The sequence below is a fragment of the Equus przewalskii genome, chromosome 19 (genome assembly GCF_037783145.1).
Source record: "Equus przewalskii isolate Varuska chromosome 19, EquPr2, whole genome shotgun sequence".
Lineage (NCBI taxonomy): Eukaryota > Metazoa > Chordata > Mammalia > Perissodactyla > Equidae > Equus > Equus przewalskii.
In genome coordinates, this window is record NC_091849.1 from 63,779,233 (window position 1) to 63,797,309 (window position 18,077).

General features: G+C 42.5%; 1 protein-coding gene across 50 annotated transcripts in view; it reads left to right on the forward strand.

The window, feature by feature from the left end:
• RIMS1 (regulating synaptic membrane exocytosis 1) overlaps window positions 1-10,014 on the forward strand; it is a 418,478-nt gene extending 408,464 nt beyond the window's left edge. For all 50 annotated transcript variants that reach the window (XM_070584895.1, XM_070584896.1, XM_070584897.1 and 47 more), the window contains 5 exons: window positions 625-763; window positions 2,732-2,844; window positions 5,672-5,773; window positions 6,352-6,491; window positions 7,803-10,014. In XM_070584895.1, the coding sequence (XP_070440996.1) occupies window positions 625-763; window positions 2,732-2,844; window positions 5,672-5,773; window positions 6,352-6,491; window positions 7,803-8,021 (713 nt within the window). In that variant the 3' untranslated portion in view covers window positions 8,022-10,014. The remainder of the gene's footprint in view (window positions 1-624; window positions 764-2,731; window positions 2,845-5,671; window positions 5,774-6,351; window positions 6,492-7,802) is intronic.
• Window positions 10,015-18,077: the final 8,063 nt, after the last annotated feature.

Genomic DNA, 18,077 nt, shown 5'->3' on the forward strand with positions numbered 1-18,077 from the left:
CATCCACTGCTCTAATTCACAGGCACGAAGATGCTCACTCCCACACTGCCCATCGGACGTCGTGCAGTTGATCAGAAGGCCAGGAGAGAATGGAGAGGCCGTGGAGTTAGTGTAACACCCACTCACCTATGCAGGGGACCTGTATGGCGTCTCAGATGAGGTCTTATTTGTTGAAGCATTGGGAAAATCATTAAGTAAATTACTGCTGTTTTTCTTTACGAGGATTGCTGGCACTGCCAGCACCACACTGCGGTGTTGTTCACACTTGGTCCTGAGTGAATCTTCCCTGTAGAGGTCGTGGCCCTTCATGCTGGTCTGCTCCCACGCTCCAGACTAGGAGAAGCCTGCTGGTTGCTCAGTGTTGTCTCCACACAGCTGTCAGGGCCACGTCCGGTTGTGTATTGAAGGTGACAGGGATGCGAGGAGTTCATTTGGCTCGTTGAGGTTCAGGCGATGTGTGGGACAGGGCAGGTCAGATCATTGGTCAGATTGTTCTCTTAGACACTACTTGTCTGATGAACTTTAATTATATGCATAATGAACTATTGTATTTGCAGAATCCATCGATATTCAGGGGAAACTGTGTAAACAAGACTAAGAGTTTCTTTCACTCTCTCCTGTCAGAGTCAGGCCACAAGAAGTTGAAGAGTACCATCCAGAGAAGCACAGAGACAGGGATGGCGGCTGAGATGAGGAAGATGGTGAGGCAGCCCAGCCGTGAGTCCACCGACGGCAGCATCAACAGTTACAGCTCCGAGGGAAAGTAAGTGGTGCCAGCGCACGTGCCTGTGCAGCTCCAGCACCTGGACTGTGGTCCCCGTAAAACAGGTCACCGTGGGCTCCTGTGAGCCGCTTCATTCAGCCAGAAGTTTAACCATGCTTTTTAGAACAGCCTGACCAAGAGGATGCACACGAACACACAGGCACACCGACACTCCTGCACCGGTCCCCGGGCCCTTCACAGGGAGGAACAAGTGCTGGGTTACCATGACTAACTGACTTCTGTCACCGGAAAGGCTCAGAATGGCCCAGAGTGGGTGTGTATTAGAAATGCCACGTCGAATGGGTTCTTTCATAGGGGAATCTCGCTGGCCCAGGCACCAAAGTCTGAACTAAAATTTAGAAGTGGGGGATAATTTCCCATATTCCTACTTTTCTCCAAACTATTTTGGGCTCTAAGTTGTAAATCTAACACTCTCCTAATAGCAACATAAATTTTCTTGTTTTTAAAACATCACTAACTCATTTTTACTTTAGCAAAATAGCTCAGGGTCTCTCTTCCTCATTATTTTTCTGATCAAAGAGTTCTAGCTAATTCTGAAATTAGTTAATTCTGAAAAAATATCAGATTTTTGTTTTGCTTATTTGGTTTTCTTTTTACTATTTTGTATAGATCCTGCACAAAACTTGCATTTTCCTATGCTTGAGAATTTTTCTGGTAAAAAAGTGAACTTTTTACTGGGGTGATAGATCTTACAAATAAGTAATTATATTCTGTAGTGGGTTACTTGGGGATTAACCAGGTATAAATTTTCTATAATTATTCATTTATTACCATTCATATCTTTCAAATATCAGTTTAATATTAATAATTTATTTTCTTTTACTGGCATTTTTCTATTTTGTTCAGAAAATGAAATAAAATTATGCAAAGTTAACATTCATGATACGCGTTCCCATTCCTGAAACTAGTGGGTCCGTTTGTTTGATCGGATGACTGATATGCACGCTCCCAGCAAAGTACAGGAAGAACAAAAATGGGCAGACATGATGGTTATGGAGGCAAACTTGCTGACAAAATACCAAGATTTGATGAAATATTATAAAGCAGTGTGCAAACGAAAGACTGGAGACATTATTTTCTGATACAAAAGTTAACAAATCAAATAATATTTACCTCCAGCATAAGCCACTTAACCTCCTGTGGATTTGTCGTCAAGGTCTCTGGAGGCGATAATAACATGAACCCTGTCTAGTTCCCTTGGTTGTGAGGAAATGATGTATGTGAAAGGACCCTGGAAATAACACATCTCCATGGAAAGCTGCGTATTCAGAAATACGTATTGAATGCCAACCTTGGAACAGGCAGTGTCCTTGTCACCCGGGACCCATAGGGCAACAAGACCAACAGAGTCACTGCCCTCTGACCTCAGAGCCTCAGATTTCAGGCAGTTCTGATGTCGTAAGAAATAGACATATTTTAATCAGTGCAGTCCCAGTTGGGCTAAATAAAACTCCCAGATAATCTATAAGTTTAATTCTTTCAAAGATGAATAAATTAAACATTTTTATTTGTAATAAGAGCATGTACTATGCTATATTATTTATTCAATAAATCATGACCCATTTTTTAAATTTAGCAATAATGTTCACGAGCAATTATTTACGTACAGTTCATGATATAAAAATCTGCATCTTGTATTTTATGTCAGTGATACGTTTACGTAGTGATCTGTGTTTGTAAGTACCCAGAAAACTTAGCATATTAACAGCTACAGCTGGGCCTGCTGAGTAGAATGTCTGTTGGGTATAAGTTCAGGGTGCAGACCTGCCGCCATCAGTCAGTGCTGAGCCGTGGGTGCTGGCTTCAGACACAACGCAAATCATTGGCAAATAAGCTGACACCAGCGCAGTTTAGGACTCGGGGTCAGAGCTGCAGTCAGAAGGAAACTAATGGAAAGAATTCGAAGGAGCTAACGTTCTGGGTTTGGGTTTGTTCTTTCGCTAATAGCTTGATATTTCCTGGAGTACGGCTAGGAGCGGACAGTCAGTTCAGTGATTTTCTTGACGGACTCGGACCTGCCCAGCTTGTTGGCCGGCAAACACTTGCCACCCCAGCAATGGGTAAGAATCATTTTTTTTTGTACAGAAAAACTCACATTTCGTGGTTGACAAGGTCATTTAAAACAGCATAGTAGTAATAGAAGGGAGAAGCAACAGTGTAGCTAGGTTGTTGGTGATTTCAAACAACTATTCTAATTTCTAATGCATTTGCCTAATTTGAGACATTATGCAAAATGAATAAAGTTATTCATAAATCTTTGAATTACTGGACAACCCTGCCAAGATAGAGAATATACAGTAGATCCAAACATAGAATAAGGCTAGCATTTCACATGGACAAAAAGATGGGTTATTCAGTAAAGGATGTTGGCATAACTGTTAAACTCTGGGAGAATTAATGAAATTGCCTCCCTACTTCACAACTTTAAAAAATTTGAGACTCAATTGTAAAAGAGAAAGGGGAGGTGGAAAACACTTAAGTCAATGTTTCTATTTTCTTGGAGTGGGAAAGAACTTCCAAAGGATCAAACCAAAGCAAGAAAATTAAAAACTTCTGCTAGCAAAATACACCCTAAATGAAGTTGAAAGAAAGATGATGAATGGAGAAGATAGTAGATATTTCCCTGAAAGACAGGAGATTCTGGCTTGAAAGGACCCATGGAGCACTCAGCAGAAGGTGAAAATAGGTCACCATGAAGGCGGAGCTTCTTGGGATTTCACAACGCTGAGCATTAATAGAAAACCCCCAAAGTTTCCTAAGAGGAAAAACAATTCTATACAAGACTATCAATAATCAGATTCACACTAGACTCTTCAATAATCATACTGGAAGCCAGGAAGCTATTAAGCATTACCATCAAAATTCTGAGTGACAGTTGATTTCCTGCCTAGAGTACCATACCCAGCTGGATCATCCAGTAAGTTTAAGGCTGGGATAAATACTACTCAGACAGGCAAGGTCTGAAGACATTATCCCATGCACAGCACTGCTCAGAAGCTACTAGATGATTTACTTGAACAAAATAAACTAAGTGAACTTAGAACGTCATGAACTAAAAAAAGAGGAAGATGAGATCCAGTAAATTCTCAATGCAAGAGAGAGAGATGATGGGGAGGCCCTGGAGATGGTGAAGGGAGGTCCGAAGACAGCAGCTGCATCAAGCTTTGAAAGCGATCTGTCCAAATAGTAGCCGGTCAGATTCCCTAAGATAAGTTCTGCAGAAAACACACCTAGTGTGTTTGATGTTATGGAGGAGGTAAACAGCCAGGAGAGAGTAAGGGGTTGAATTAGTGATATGTACATAAAAATGTAAGCAAATTCTTCTTAAAAAGACACTTATTAAGTATAGGGAAAAGGAAGAGCTGTCCAAGAAATGAAGAGTAATCATAGTATTCCAGTCTACTCAGCTGCAAATAATGCTACGTAATCAAAATAATATCAATATTCATATTGGGAGAATGGGATGACAGAAAGGGTCAAGTATATGGTGCAGGTAGGAAAGTGGTGAGAGAAATGGAAACTAAAAGTCTAGAGTAATGACTATAACTGAAAAAAGAGGAAAATATTTTGTAGGTATACTATTTAGAGATAGGGAGGCAAATGCCAAAAAGTGAAAAATAAATCAGATAAAAATATTGAAAATTTTGAAAGCAGTGATCTTTAGAAGGCAAGAAGCTGAGAGAGAGGATGGGAATCTTTTACACTAATGACAGATTTATAGAACAGTGTGATCATTTAAATTATGTGTATGTGCTTTGAAAAAACACTGAAAAGAATAGAGAGAGAAAGACCTCTAGGATTTGAGGTCCAAAGCAGAATTTTAAAACTAATGAAAAATCCAGAACCCAAAGTTGGTCAACTGACCTGGCAAACAGAGAATTCACAACTGAGAAAATGGAGACGATGCAACTAACGAAAAGGAACCTAGAAATAATTATATTGAACACTTTCAGAGATAAATTATATCAATCGGGAAAAGATGAACATCCTAATAAAAATGGGTAGAGGATGTGAACAGGCAGGACGTAAGAGAAGGAGTATAAGTTGAAAATATTTAGAAATATATTCAGTTTCCCCAATAATCAAAGACATGGAAATTAATTTGTTTTTAACCATCAGATTGGCAAAAGTTAGATATATTGCTGCTGCCGCTATTAGTGGGTTGTGGTAAATGGAAGACAGGTCCTTCTGGGGACAGTGCAAACTGGCACAATCTTTCTGAAGGGTATTGATGATATGCACGGAGTTGTTGAAGGTCCAATCAGATGCAATAAGTAAAAATCTTAGAATTTATGCTCAAGAACTAATTGACCAAGTGTACAGAAATTCTTTATAAAGCTGGTGGTTATAGTTCTATTTATATGTAAATAACCTGTATTTCCATGAACGGGATCTGGCTGAATACGTAATGCCATGCCCATTCAGTGGAACACGCAGTCATTAAAATGAGGATGGATGGTCATGATAGTAGATGGATAGATACACAGGTAGATTTTTTTAAAGTATTTTGAGAGTGCTAGGATATTCACCAAAACTTTAATGGTGGTTTTCTCTAGGTAATGGAAATACTGATAATTACACTTTTTTATTAAGAAGACTTAGGTATTAAATGACATAAAGAATAAGAAATCTGATTAGAGTGCGAGAGTTACTGGAATACGTTGGTATTGCTGTAGTTAAGCGACTTATAACCTAATTTGGGACTCTCATAAGATGGATTAGGACCAGAAAAATGAAGAGAAACATTTCAAAACCTGATTTGGAGGCAAGGAAAGAAAAGTGGGTCTGGGGCTCCACGTATTAGATTTTGTCCAGATCATAATGCGGATTCTGTTAGGACCTCCGTTGTTTTAACTCCGCCTAACACATGCTTCCTTCCACTCGCAGGCGACATACAGATCGGGATGGAGGACAAGAAGGGCCACTTAGAAGTGGAAGTGATCAGGGCGCGTAGCCTCACGCAGAAGCCGGGCTCCAGGTCCACGCCTGGTAAGGACAGGTGCTCCTGAGCCGGGAGAGACTCTGACACAAGGCAAAACTCACAGCGTTTGCTGCATTTGAATGTTGCATGGTCTGCTTTCATTCTCTGACTGATGAAAGAGGCAACTTTTCCGTGTTCCCTGAGTCTATAAAATGGATCTGGGTTTTCCTTGCCCAATTATTCTGTCAGAAAGTATTAGGAAGAGTATTGTCATGTGAAGAAAAGTTTAGTTATGAAGGTTTCTTAGCTTGTGTCATTGATTTTTTCTGCACATTTAAAAATGCAGAAGAAAAAAATTTAGTTTTAATCGTAAAAAGGAAGCAGTGAGTTTTAAGATATAAACCTGAATTGTAATGCCAGCTATAACCCAACTAAATCAGTCTTGTGACAACTTTGCGTACATTTGAAATGAGGAAAATGGCAGAGATGGTAACATGGGTTTGAGGAATAGAATTTATGGGGCACTGGAGATTGAAAACAATTCACGTAGTCAAGGGGAACCTCTGATTCTCTAATAGTCATTCTCTAATAAAATCACTTTAACCTAAAGGATTAACTTTTAAATGTTCGTGTGCCCTTTGTTCAGCTCCATACGTCAAAGTATATCTTTTGGAAAATGGGGCCTGTATAGCCAAGAAGAAGACGAGAATTGCACGAAAAACCCTCGATCCTTTGTATCAACAGTCCCTGATTTTTGACGAAAGTCCACAGGGCAAAGTTCTTCAGGTCAGTAAGAGTTTGTTCAACTTTTTACGTTGTAATATCCACAGTATCCATGTAAACATGGACAAGGCCATCACACACACAGAGAATAAAGTTCAAGAAGGAGAAATGTGGAATAACATCCTTGAGTGGAAAAAAAACAAATTGTTAACTTACGAATAATGCATAGCATTAAAAATATCTGGTGGATCTAATGAAAAACAAAATTTTATTTTCTCTCTGCCTTCTTTTCATCCTTCTCTCCATCCTCTTCTGCTTTTTCCCTATTTCCCACCCTTCCCCTCTTCTTGAGAGATAGATAGATGAGAGATAGGTAATGGATAGATAAATGATAGATAATAGATAGATGATTGATAGATAGATAGCAAGGCAAACAATGCTAATAACAGTTCATTGAGTGTTAGTATGAGCCAGATATGGGATATAAAGAGGAAGAAAGGAAAGAGAAGAGAAGTGTGCAGGGACCAGCAAAGATTCGGGACTAGCTGAATGTCAGATGCACCGTCAGGTGCTTACAGACATTACCGTTTTTAAATGCTTTAACCACCACGTGCAATAAATATGATTATCCTCATTTTAAAGATTATGTCTGAGGATCACAGGAATTAAATAATTTGGCAGAGTCACTCAGTAAGTTGAAAAGGCAAGATTCACCACCCCTGGCTGTAGAGTGGTGAAGGAGTTCAGTTGGGAACCTTCACAGGTGCCTAAGGCACCTGGGAGTAAGTGTAATGGAACGCTTTCCTGACACCACTGGGAGCTGCCCCCGACTCTGGTAATTGTCACTGACTTACCAATCATCTGATCAAACCAGTTTTGCCAGGCAAGTCCTCAGAAGCTGCCAGCTTATAATTATATTTTCAACTTTCACTAACAAGTCCGTAATATACAGGAAAGTTAATGAGTGTTCTCCCCCTTTGTATGTATTCCATCACACACCCACTCCACCATACACTTGGTTGGGTTGTTTTGCCCTCCTCTCTTGCACAAATTTTAAATTTTATATCTCTGTGGCCCTGCACATTGCTTCCCAGAGAGTAGTTAAGAAGGTGTTGAGTTTATGTATAAACGGACTCGCGTGTGTTCGTGGACGAGGGTAGCACGGCTTGCCTTCCGTCGAATCTGAAGTTGTCGTGAGTGTTGTAATGATACCGTGATGCTGGCGTCTTCTTGTCTATTCCTCCTCCTCGGAATTAGTTGCATCATTTCTTCCCCCTCTCTGACTGGCCCGCTTTTACAAAATAGTTGCTTTCAACTCTTCAGACGTGAAAGAGAGAGCAGTTCAAGTTTTACCACATTTCTCTGTCTCTGCAGGTGATCGTCTGGGGGGACTATGGCAGGATGGACCACAAATGCTTTATGGGTGTGGCTCAGATCTTGTTGGAAGAGCTCGACCTGTCCAGTATGGTGATCGGCTGGTACAAGTTGTTCCCGCCGTCGTCACTGGTGGATCCCACACTCACACCCCTCACGCGCCGGGCTTCCCAGTCGTCTCTGGAAAGTTCAACTGGGCCTCCCTGCATTCGATCGTAGTGAACTCATACCAGAGTCATTCCAATAAAACTCTGCCTTTCAGGATAATAATCTGAACCAGATATTTCATGATCAAAAGCATTGTTGGAGACAGACAATCAACTCGTGTTTTGCCTGTAGTAGTTTTTCAATAATATGTCCCAATTGTTGTTTAAAACCTGGCTTCATAGGACAGAACAAGGCAATCTACCACATTACAGTAAGAGTCAGCATGCTGGTGAGAGTCACTGATGCTTCTATAGATAGAAAAGGAGGAAACTTCAAATTCACACACACACACCCCAAACTAAAGAGGCTGGAAACTCTCACTCTGTGAACAGTTGTGTCTGTCGCATTTCTGCACAGACCACAAGCAGTGTTATTTCCCTAGTGTTTGAGAGGTTCTGTTTCTCTGTGTGTTTGTTGGGTTTTGGTTTCTTGATTTGTTTCGTTTTTCACCGTACTTGTCATTTCCTTGTTTTTGGCTGTCATGACAGGCCTCATGATGCTTACAGAGACCCTTCCTTTCTTTTTCCAAAATCACCAAAAAAGGGCTGAAGCGGTCTCTGTGGCGTCCGGGTGAGAGGAGGCCAATGAGGGCTCCAGCACTTTTCCTTTATGGTTCTTCAGTCTCGCGTGGGGAAACCCAGGAAACAAAGGCTATCTTCCAAAACAACCACAAAATCACTTTTTTTAATGAAGAGCATATCTGTTTGCATTCTAACAAATTAGTTCATGTTTTCCATTGCTTTGCATGGAAGACGTAAAGAGGTCGGTGAGCAGCTAAACCGAGAACTAAAACTAACCCCATCATGGTCCTTCGGAGACACTCCTTATAATGCCTTTTTCTTCCTGATATCCAAAAAAAAAAATGTGCTCATGTGTATTATCCATACTTTTGACTTCCCAAAATGGTGACTAGAAATGGATTTGAGCCTAAGACACTTTGAGCTACGCCCAGGCTCCTCGCCATGTCTCTGTGCAGACACACCATCTACCCTGGAAAGAGCACAGTATGAGCTGTCCAATATTCCACTGGAAATTCCAGTTGAAATATTCTGCACTAAACTAATGTTTTTATCAAGTTTCATTTTACATTTCTTTGAGATTGATGCAAGCACAAAGCTTGATTTTTTAACGCAAAGTATCTTACTTTTTTGGGGGAAAAATAAAGTCAAATTTCAATTTGCATTTTCTTCATTGGAGTCTTTCTCGGTCTTGAATTTCCTTGTGACATTCTGTATGTGTGCTATGAACTGCAGACTCTGCAGGCGCATTGATGTGTCCTCCCTCCGATGAGTCGTTCAAATTTTGTGCTTACACGGTAGAGCAGCATGGCTTGGAACTGTTCAAAGCTGCATGCACATTTTGTAAAAAAAAAAAAAATGAAAAAGAAAAGAAAGGTTATTTAATAATGTACGTTAGTTCCACATAGGCCCGCTCGTGTGTTGCATGTACTTTACAATTTGCTCGTTAATTACTATACTGAAATAACCAAGAAATCTAAGCCATCCGTTTTTGTTATAGACATTTTGCAGGTTTTAGCCTGACTCATTCTGAGTCTGGGGTGAAATGTCTATAGATGGACTTTATTTTTTACCCTCTGGAAAACGTGATGTAGTAAGGACCAAATTCCTTCTAATAAATACTTCGGTGTAGATTCCTACTGTGGGGCTGTGACACGTGTAGACACTGTGTGCACACTAGGTTTTAATCCATAGACATACTGCCTGCACCAAGTGAGTTATTGATTATTATTTACACATGCCAGAATTACCTGCCCATCGTTCCACAGGCCCAGACTGACCACTACTCACCATGCTGAGCAGGAGGAACCGAAGCCTTGGTGCACTTCTACTAGATTCCGTTCTGTCTTAGTGGCCAACAACCAACTGATTATAATTGGGTAGTATCTTTCTATTTTGACCACTTGTCTTAACACTCCCCTGTGCTTTTAAATGAACTTCCAACTCATGTATGTAAACATGTTTAATAAAACTTACTTTTCATGTCAGTCGTAGCCATCTGTGTTCTGTGTTTTGCCAGGTATCCATTGTGAGCTCTTTGGTGCAAAACGGGGGCTGGGTCATGGGAGGGGAGGCTGGGAGTTGCTGTCTGCTGTGGGCGTTGACTTACCCCTCACTCTATGTGTCTTAACCTACGGCCCAGATGGTACTTTCATCACATACGAATTTTTACCTTGTCAGCCTGTCTAAGTGAGCACATGACTATACTTCTGAAAAGTGGCATTATTGAAAACAATAAATAGTAAGAATCAAATGGAAGGTGGTTTTTCTGCTGCTGTGTGAGTGTGCTAATAAAACAGACAACTCTGTGTCCAGTTGCCGAATCATTTCAAGTTATGTGACGTGTCAAATATCAATTCCTGTGTCTCCCGTGACAGCACCTGGTCCTTCTCTCCATCTTCTCCTTCTGAAGTCCTGCCTGACTTGTAGAATTTGACAGCCCAGCAAACCAGGCGGCTACACTGAATCATCTTCAGTAGACTCTTAGGGAATAAATACACCTTCAAATATAATAGATGAGTCTCAAAAGTAATACGGTAAAAGAGAAATTGCTAGCTTTCTTAATTTAATTTCATGACTGTTTTCTTCTCCAAAGGTGTGGTCGTATATTTCATAATCGTCATCCTCACAAAATACTTCATAAGCACTAATTTTATACTGCATTGCAATAAAATAACTCTGAGAGCTGGTCTCCACTTTCTGAGAGCCCTGAGAGTTTTATAGACCACACCGGCTTTAACTTTGTACAGCAGAATATAACACAGCTAAAGGAGTATCAAATTTGAGACCAGGAAGCAATCTGAGACATGTCACTACATCAGTTGTTTAAAGTTTTTTCAATTTTCCCCTGTTGAGTCAGCCGGTTGTTTGGTCTACAGGACGCGAGATTATCTGTTGGGCTTGGTCAACAGGAGACGAAAATAGCTGCTCTGTCCAGCTTACGGCAGACTGTCAGCGCAGAGCTGTCCCCCACGCCCAGCAGTAAGATAGCACACGCCCGAGCAGGAGGCTCCAGGCGTCTGGACAGAGACAGACGCAGACGTCCCTCTCCAGTAGGATGAGTCTGCACCGCGCTCCTGTTTCAGGGCCCACGGCGACCGGGGGGGCAGTCACTGGAGGAGGAGCAGCTTTGCAAAGTCTTCAAGGTTTCCTGCTGACTCTGCAAACTTAGTTTCTGGAAATCCCAGCCTGAGATACTTGATCTGGTTAAGCTTAACCAACGTGATTAAGGGCTTTGTCATGTATCCCAAGTCCTTGGGATATGAAAATGAAGAAAGCCCAAAACTGGCCTGTCTTGAAGGAGCCACCTGTCTATTGAGATTGTTACGTAAAGGAGTAGTTGCAGTAACATGGAATGGATATGTGTACAACGGCTGGGGAGTACGTTGATCCTCACACTACCTGTGAGGGAGATGCTCTTAGGACCACTGTGTCACGTGCAGGATATGCAGCTTGGAGAAGCCGAGCCGCAGGCTGAAGGCCACGGTGCTGGTTAGTGACGGAGCTGGGCAGGACCCAGGCTGGCTGACTCCAGACCTGCCCTGTGTCCTGCACGAAGTGCCCACGATGGAGCTGTGTCTTCAGGAATGGAGCCTCAGCTGGATGGAAAGGACTCTGACCCAAACCGTTCTCGGGTCTGCAGGCAGCTCCGGCCAGTGTGGTCTGGCTGCATGTTACCCGAGGGACGCTGCCATGGCCACAGGATGGGCGGAGGGAAAGGAGGCCAGGGCAACTGCTCTCGGGCTGCTGAACCCTCTTCTCAGGCTCTCCTCTGTGTCCTCCCCTGACAGCACTGGCTGTCGCATCCTTGGACTTCAAGGACACCTCCTAGCGGCTCTCAGGAAGTGGTAAGTAAAGAAGCTGGAACAGCTGTCTTTAGCGGAACCCCACACTTGTCCTTTGGCTCTGAGGTAGAATGGTCTTCTGAGTCCCCCACCCAACTGCCTGTCCCCAGCCCCAGTGCAGCAGTGCCCCTCAATTCTGCCTCGGTCACGAAATTCTGCCTTTGGGGTTGAATCCAGCCCCACAGAGCTTGTCAGTCCCCCCGGGGTCAGGCCATATGCCCTCTAAGTTACTTGCTTGCATAATAGATTCCATGACTCTCCGTCTGTGTGGAGTCCCTTGTCCTCAGAGGAGCCCAGAAGCCGTCAGTCCCCTGCACAGCTCCGCACCCCACAGAATGCCTCTCTCGCCTCTGAGTCCCCTCAGCTCCCACTCAGGAGCACATGGCATCTCCTCAGCGTGAACCAGACATGACTGATGTCATGGCATCACAGGATGCCGTTTTATTAGTTGATCTCACACAGGTTACTCCAAAGTCACAGTTTGGGGCAAAGTCTTGGGAAGTTTGTTTTTTCTTTTTCTCAGTCACCACAAAGAGAGACTATGGGGTCACCATATCCAGTTACTGCTCAGACACTCTCCTCTATCTCATTAGCTCCCCAAATGGGAAATGTTACCCACATACACCGACCATGTGGGTACGTATGGTGACCTCTGATGATGCATCAGAGCTTCACTACCAAGAGCTCTTCCTAATTACATGGACCCTCCAGCTTATCCCGCCCCTTCCCTCCATCACCAGACTTCAAGAGTGGCCTTCTCTAGCCTGCCTCCAAAACCTCGCCTACTGCTCCTTCAGGACGCCCAGGGAAGGCTGCCAGATCAGATGCAGCATACTCAATTAAATTTGAATTTTATATAAACAATGAATAATTAAACTTACGTATAATTTAAAAATTAGTTTTTGTTTATCAGACATTCACATTTAACTTGGCATCCTATGTTTTTATTTGCTGGATCTGGCAGCCCTACCCCTATTGCCATGCAGCCTGTGTCCCCACCTTTGCTGAATTGCTCTCCCAAAAGACACCTAAACACAGCAAGTGACAACAGCCCTTCCTCAGCATATTGGCCCTCTCCGATCTGCCGTTGGAGATCTCCTTGCTCAGCGTGTTGACCCTCTCCGATCTGCCGTTGGAGATCTCCTTGCTCAGCGTGTTGACCCTCTCCGATCTGCCGTTGGAGATCTCCTTGCTCAGCGTGTTGACCCTCTCCGATCTGCCCTTGGAGATCTCCTTGCTCAGCGTGTTGACCCTCTCCGATCTGCCCTTGGAGATCTCCTTGCTCAGCGTGTTGACCCTCTCTGATCTGCCGTTGGAGATCTCCTTGCTCAGCGTGTTGACCCTCTCTGATCTGCTGTTGTAGATCTTCTTCTTGGGAACGTTTCTCTCCTCTACTCACTGTCCAAGTTGTTCTCCAACTTAAAGACTTGATTTTGTTCCCAACTCTTCACTCCTTCACACCCAGTCCCATCCCTGTGTGGCTTTGCAGGGCCTCACAGTATGGTGACTAAGAATGTATACCCCTGTCCCATTGACTTTGGGTTCAGCCAGATGACTTGCTTCTTACTTAGTTACTTATTTAGCTACTAAGTTCGTCACTGTCAGGTAAAGTTAGTGATGTGACACCAGCAGAGGCCATTCTCCATGGGATGGGCTTTCTACAGGTGGGCACTGCTCATTCAACCTGGTCTTTGGAGGAGAGACATATGGGGCAGACCCAAACCCAACTCCCAGCTGAAACTGCCCCATCTGACCTCAAGATCTGTGGACAATAAGAAACGTTTTCATGAGCCACAGAGATTTAGAGGATGTTTGTTATGCAGAATTATTATAGAAAAACCTAATATACCGTATACCATCTTATTTAATAGCTTCTCTCCATTAGCAACCATGCTGTATAATTATTGTTCTAGGCACTGAGTAAGGCACAAATGTGCATAAGACACAGATTCTTTAACAGTCTGTAACTTTGTTTATTCCACAAGATTACAGCCTTTTTCTCTTTTTCTGCTCTCCTCTCTTTATCTACTCCCAGATTTCAAGTATTGCCTCTATTTTAATGTTAGCACTGCAGTTTCTCCAATTAACAGGTCTGAGTCCCAAACTGTTTACAGGGTATCTCTTAATGATTCAGCATCTCAAATTGCACAGATCTAAAACAAAATTTCGATCAGATACCCCCATTTCTGTTGGACATCAGCTTTTCCAAGCTTTCCATATTTGATTTATTCTTGCTATTGACGATACAGGCAGTGAGAGAATAATTAATGAATAAAGTCCATGAGGAGTTAGAAGAGGATGGGTTCCATTTACACCTCACTCATTCAACAAATTTTTATTGTCTTTATTTTGTACCAGGTAAACAGCCATATAATGTTAAAGAAAATGAAAAGGAGCCCTGCCCTAAAGTAAGCACAGTTTAGTGAGGAATAAAGATATTTGTCAAATAATAGCTCATGTATACAACAGCAAATTATAATTAGTGATATGAAGTGAAATTACTGGGAGCTATAGAAATATATACTGGGTATCTTGCCCATTGTTGGACCTAGACTGAGAGAGAAAGTGGCTGAGTTGTGAAGGCTTTCTTCAAGAAGTCAAGTTTCAGCTGAGACCCATAAAGAGGGAAGAGGAAATGTGTGCAAAGGCTAAGACGAGAGAACGCGGCACATTCTAGAACTGAAAGGAGGCTGCTGTGGATGAAGCGCAGAGAACAAGGAGGCTGGGGAGGCAGGTGGGGGCAGACCTAGTGTTCTCTCTGGAAATCCAGATGGGTCCTGAGTCTCTACAGCTTTTACCACGGAATCCTTTAAGTAAAGGCGTACACCGGTCTTACCACACACATGTAGTCAATGCATTTCTAGTAAATATAGTAGTTAGGGGAGTGACCACTGTAAAGAAGAGACCCCAAACATCTAACAGCTCAAGGGCAGTAGAAGTGTACTCCTTTCTGGGAAACCGAGTTGGAGAGTGAACAGGTGAACATGACTGTCCTCGTCCACATGGTATTTGGGAACCCAGCTGATAGACGCCCCAGAATCTTCAAGCCTCCCTGAAAATTGTCTCCTTGCAGCCATCTTGCATGGGAACAGAAAACAGAGGATCACTTGCAGATGCTTATGGTCCATGTCTGAGGTGGGAAACATCGCTTCCACTTATATCCGTCAGCTTGAATTCAGTCACATGGCCTCATCTGACCACAAGAAAGGATGAGAGCACCCAGAAATGGAAGGAGAACACAGGCTTCCATGAGCAACTAGCAGTCTCTGTCCTTCTGAGTGAAGGGACACATGGAGGTCAAAGCACATTCTCTGTACCCATATAGTGTCTTTGGGTTTGAGTACATTCCTTTTGGTTCCAGCAACACATGTGAAACAGAAGACATACTGCGGACAGGATGACAATCTACAACACATACATCATTTGTTTAGAAAACACTCAACTTTGGGATGACCTGCTCAGAACACTTTCACAAGCCTCTCCAAATTACTGGTCCAAGATCTTGCTTTCCTTCAACAGGATCCAAGGAGCCAGTGCTTTCACCTGGTTTGGACCTGTTCTTTAGAAATATGCTTTTGTGGGCAAAGGCAGTTCGCTCTGGGCCCACAGTGTACCGGGCTGAACACGAGGTGAGGCACAACCTGACTGACCATGGATGCTCTGCTCGCCATGCAGAACCAGCAGTCTGCTCACTACCCTCCTGGTTATCTCCAAACTGAAATGTACAAAACTGGCTGAGATCCTGGGCTAGGATGCTTTTAGGTGGAATGATTGCTGTATACGTGAAAAGACATAAAAAAAGGAATTCGCAGACTCACAGAAGTGAAAATTATGCAGATTGATCTGGTTTCAGGCACAGGCTAGAGCTAGTGCATCAAAGATATCACCATGATTCTGTCTCTCTCCACATCCTTATTTTGATGTCCTCTCTGTTGGCTTCATGCTCAGATAGGTACTTCCAAGGCATAGCAAAATAGCTGCTGGCAGTCCCAGACTTGCAACTTATAGTTTAGCAAGCTTGGAGGAAAAAAACACATGCTCTTCCCATCATCCAGCAAAACGCTAGGCCTGACCCTCTTGAACCATCTGGAGTCATGGCCTAACACAGAACCAGTATCTCTGGCCAGAGAGATAAAATATACAGAAGGGCAGTCTTGAACCAAGAGTCCAGCCCTGGACCCAAAGCATCTAGGCAGTCCCACCCAAACCATGCACAGGGCAGGACTGTGTTCACAGTGTGTGTGGCCCTGTGGGCAGTGGGACTCATCAGCTGCAGCAGACTTGTGCTCCTCAAACAGCCACATAGAGGATTGGCCACAATTCCCAAAGCCTGAAACAATTGGGTGCTCCCATGCCTGGAACTGGCCCCACTCAGCTACAACCCTGAGACAGCTGACAACAGTCTTGCAGGCCTGAGGCCTACAACAAGTACAAGCCCCTGAGCCTAGAATCAGCCACAATGGGGGCCTACTCACTTAACAGAATAACTGCAACAGGAATGTACTATTAGACATTGCAGCCAACTGTGCTGGGGCTCTGCATGCCCAATAAAGTGACTAAAGTGTCCCTAACAGCCACACTCAGCTGAATATTACAACCAGCTGGCCAGGCCAACAGCCTAACCTCCCCAGTCACCTGCAGCAAGAGCAACCCTGCCACAACAGAAGGGCACATGTAGTCAACAAGCGAATACTCATGGAACATTTGGAACTGGTGATGAGAAGAAAGCACATTGCAGGGCCTCATAAGGCCTCTCTTATATAAGGCCACCTCTTGAAGATCAGGAGACATAGCCGATCTACCTAATAGATAGATATAAGCACAGAGAAAGAGGTAAAATGAGGAGACAAAGGAATCCATTCCAAGTAAGGGAACAGGACAAAACCCCAGAAAAAGAACTAAATGAAATAGAGATAAACAATCTACCTAGCAAAGAGTACAAACTAATAGTCATAAGGATGCTCACTGATCTTGGGAAAAGAATGGATGAACTAAGTGAGAACATCCACAAAGAATTGGAAAATATAAAAAAAGAATCAGAAATGAAGAATACAATACTGGAAATGAAAAATTCACTAGAGGAATTCAATAGCAGAGTAGATATAGAAGAATGAATCAGCAAGCTGGATGGATGAATAGAGGAAATCACCCAAGCTGAACAGATAAAAGAAAAAAAGAATTAAAAAGAATGAGAACAGTCTAAGGGACCTCTGGGACAACATCTAGTGTACTAATATCTGTGTTATAGCTGTCCCAAAAGGAGAAGAGAGAGACAAAGGGGCAGAGAATCTATTTGAAGAAATGATAGCTGAAAACTTTCCTAACCTAAGGAAGGAAACAGACACACAGGTACAGGAAGCACAGAGAGCACCAAACAAGAGAAACCTAAAGTGGCCCACACTAAAATACATTATAATTAAAATGTCAAGAATTAAAGATAAAGAGAGAATCCTAAAAGCCTCAAGAGAAAGGCAACAAGTGACATACAAAGGAAATCCCATAAGGCTATCAGCTGACTTCTCAGCAGAAACCTTACAGATTAGAAGGGAGTGGCACAATATGTTTAAAATGCTGAAAGGAAAAAACTACAGCCAAGAATGCTCTACCCAGCAAAGTTATCATTCAGAATGAAAGAAGAGAAAAAGAGTTTCCCAGACAAGTAAAAACTAAAGGAGTTGATCACCAAGAAACCAGCCTTACATAAATGCTAAAGAGACTTATTTAAGTGGAAAAGAAAAGACCACAAATAGGAATAAGAAAACTATAAAAAAAATAAAGTAAAATAAAATCACTGATAAAAGCAAATATAGAGTAAAGATAGCAGATCCAGCTATGAAGCTAATATGAAGGTCAAAAGACAAAAGTACTAAAATTGTCTATATTCATGATAAAGAGGGTAATGGATACACATGCACAAAAGAAGTTAGGTATGATATCAAAAATATAAAATGTGGGAGGACAGGAATAAAAGAGTAGAGTTTTTAGCAAGAGGTCAAAATAAAGAGAACTTTAACTTAATATAGCTTGCTATACACGTAGGTTATTATATATGAACCTGATGGTATTCACAAGCCAGAAACTTATAATAAATACACAAAAAGTTACGAGAAAGGAATCCAAACATAATACTAAAGAAAGCCACCAAACCACAAGGTAAAAGAGCAAGAGAAGAAGAAAGGAACAGAGAAGAACTACTAAAACACCCA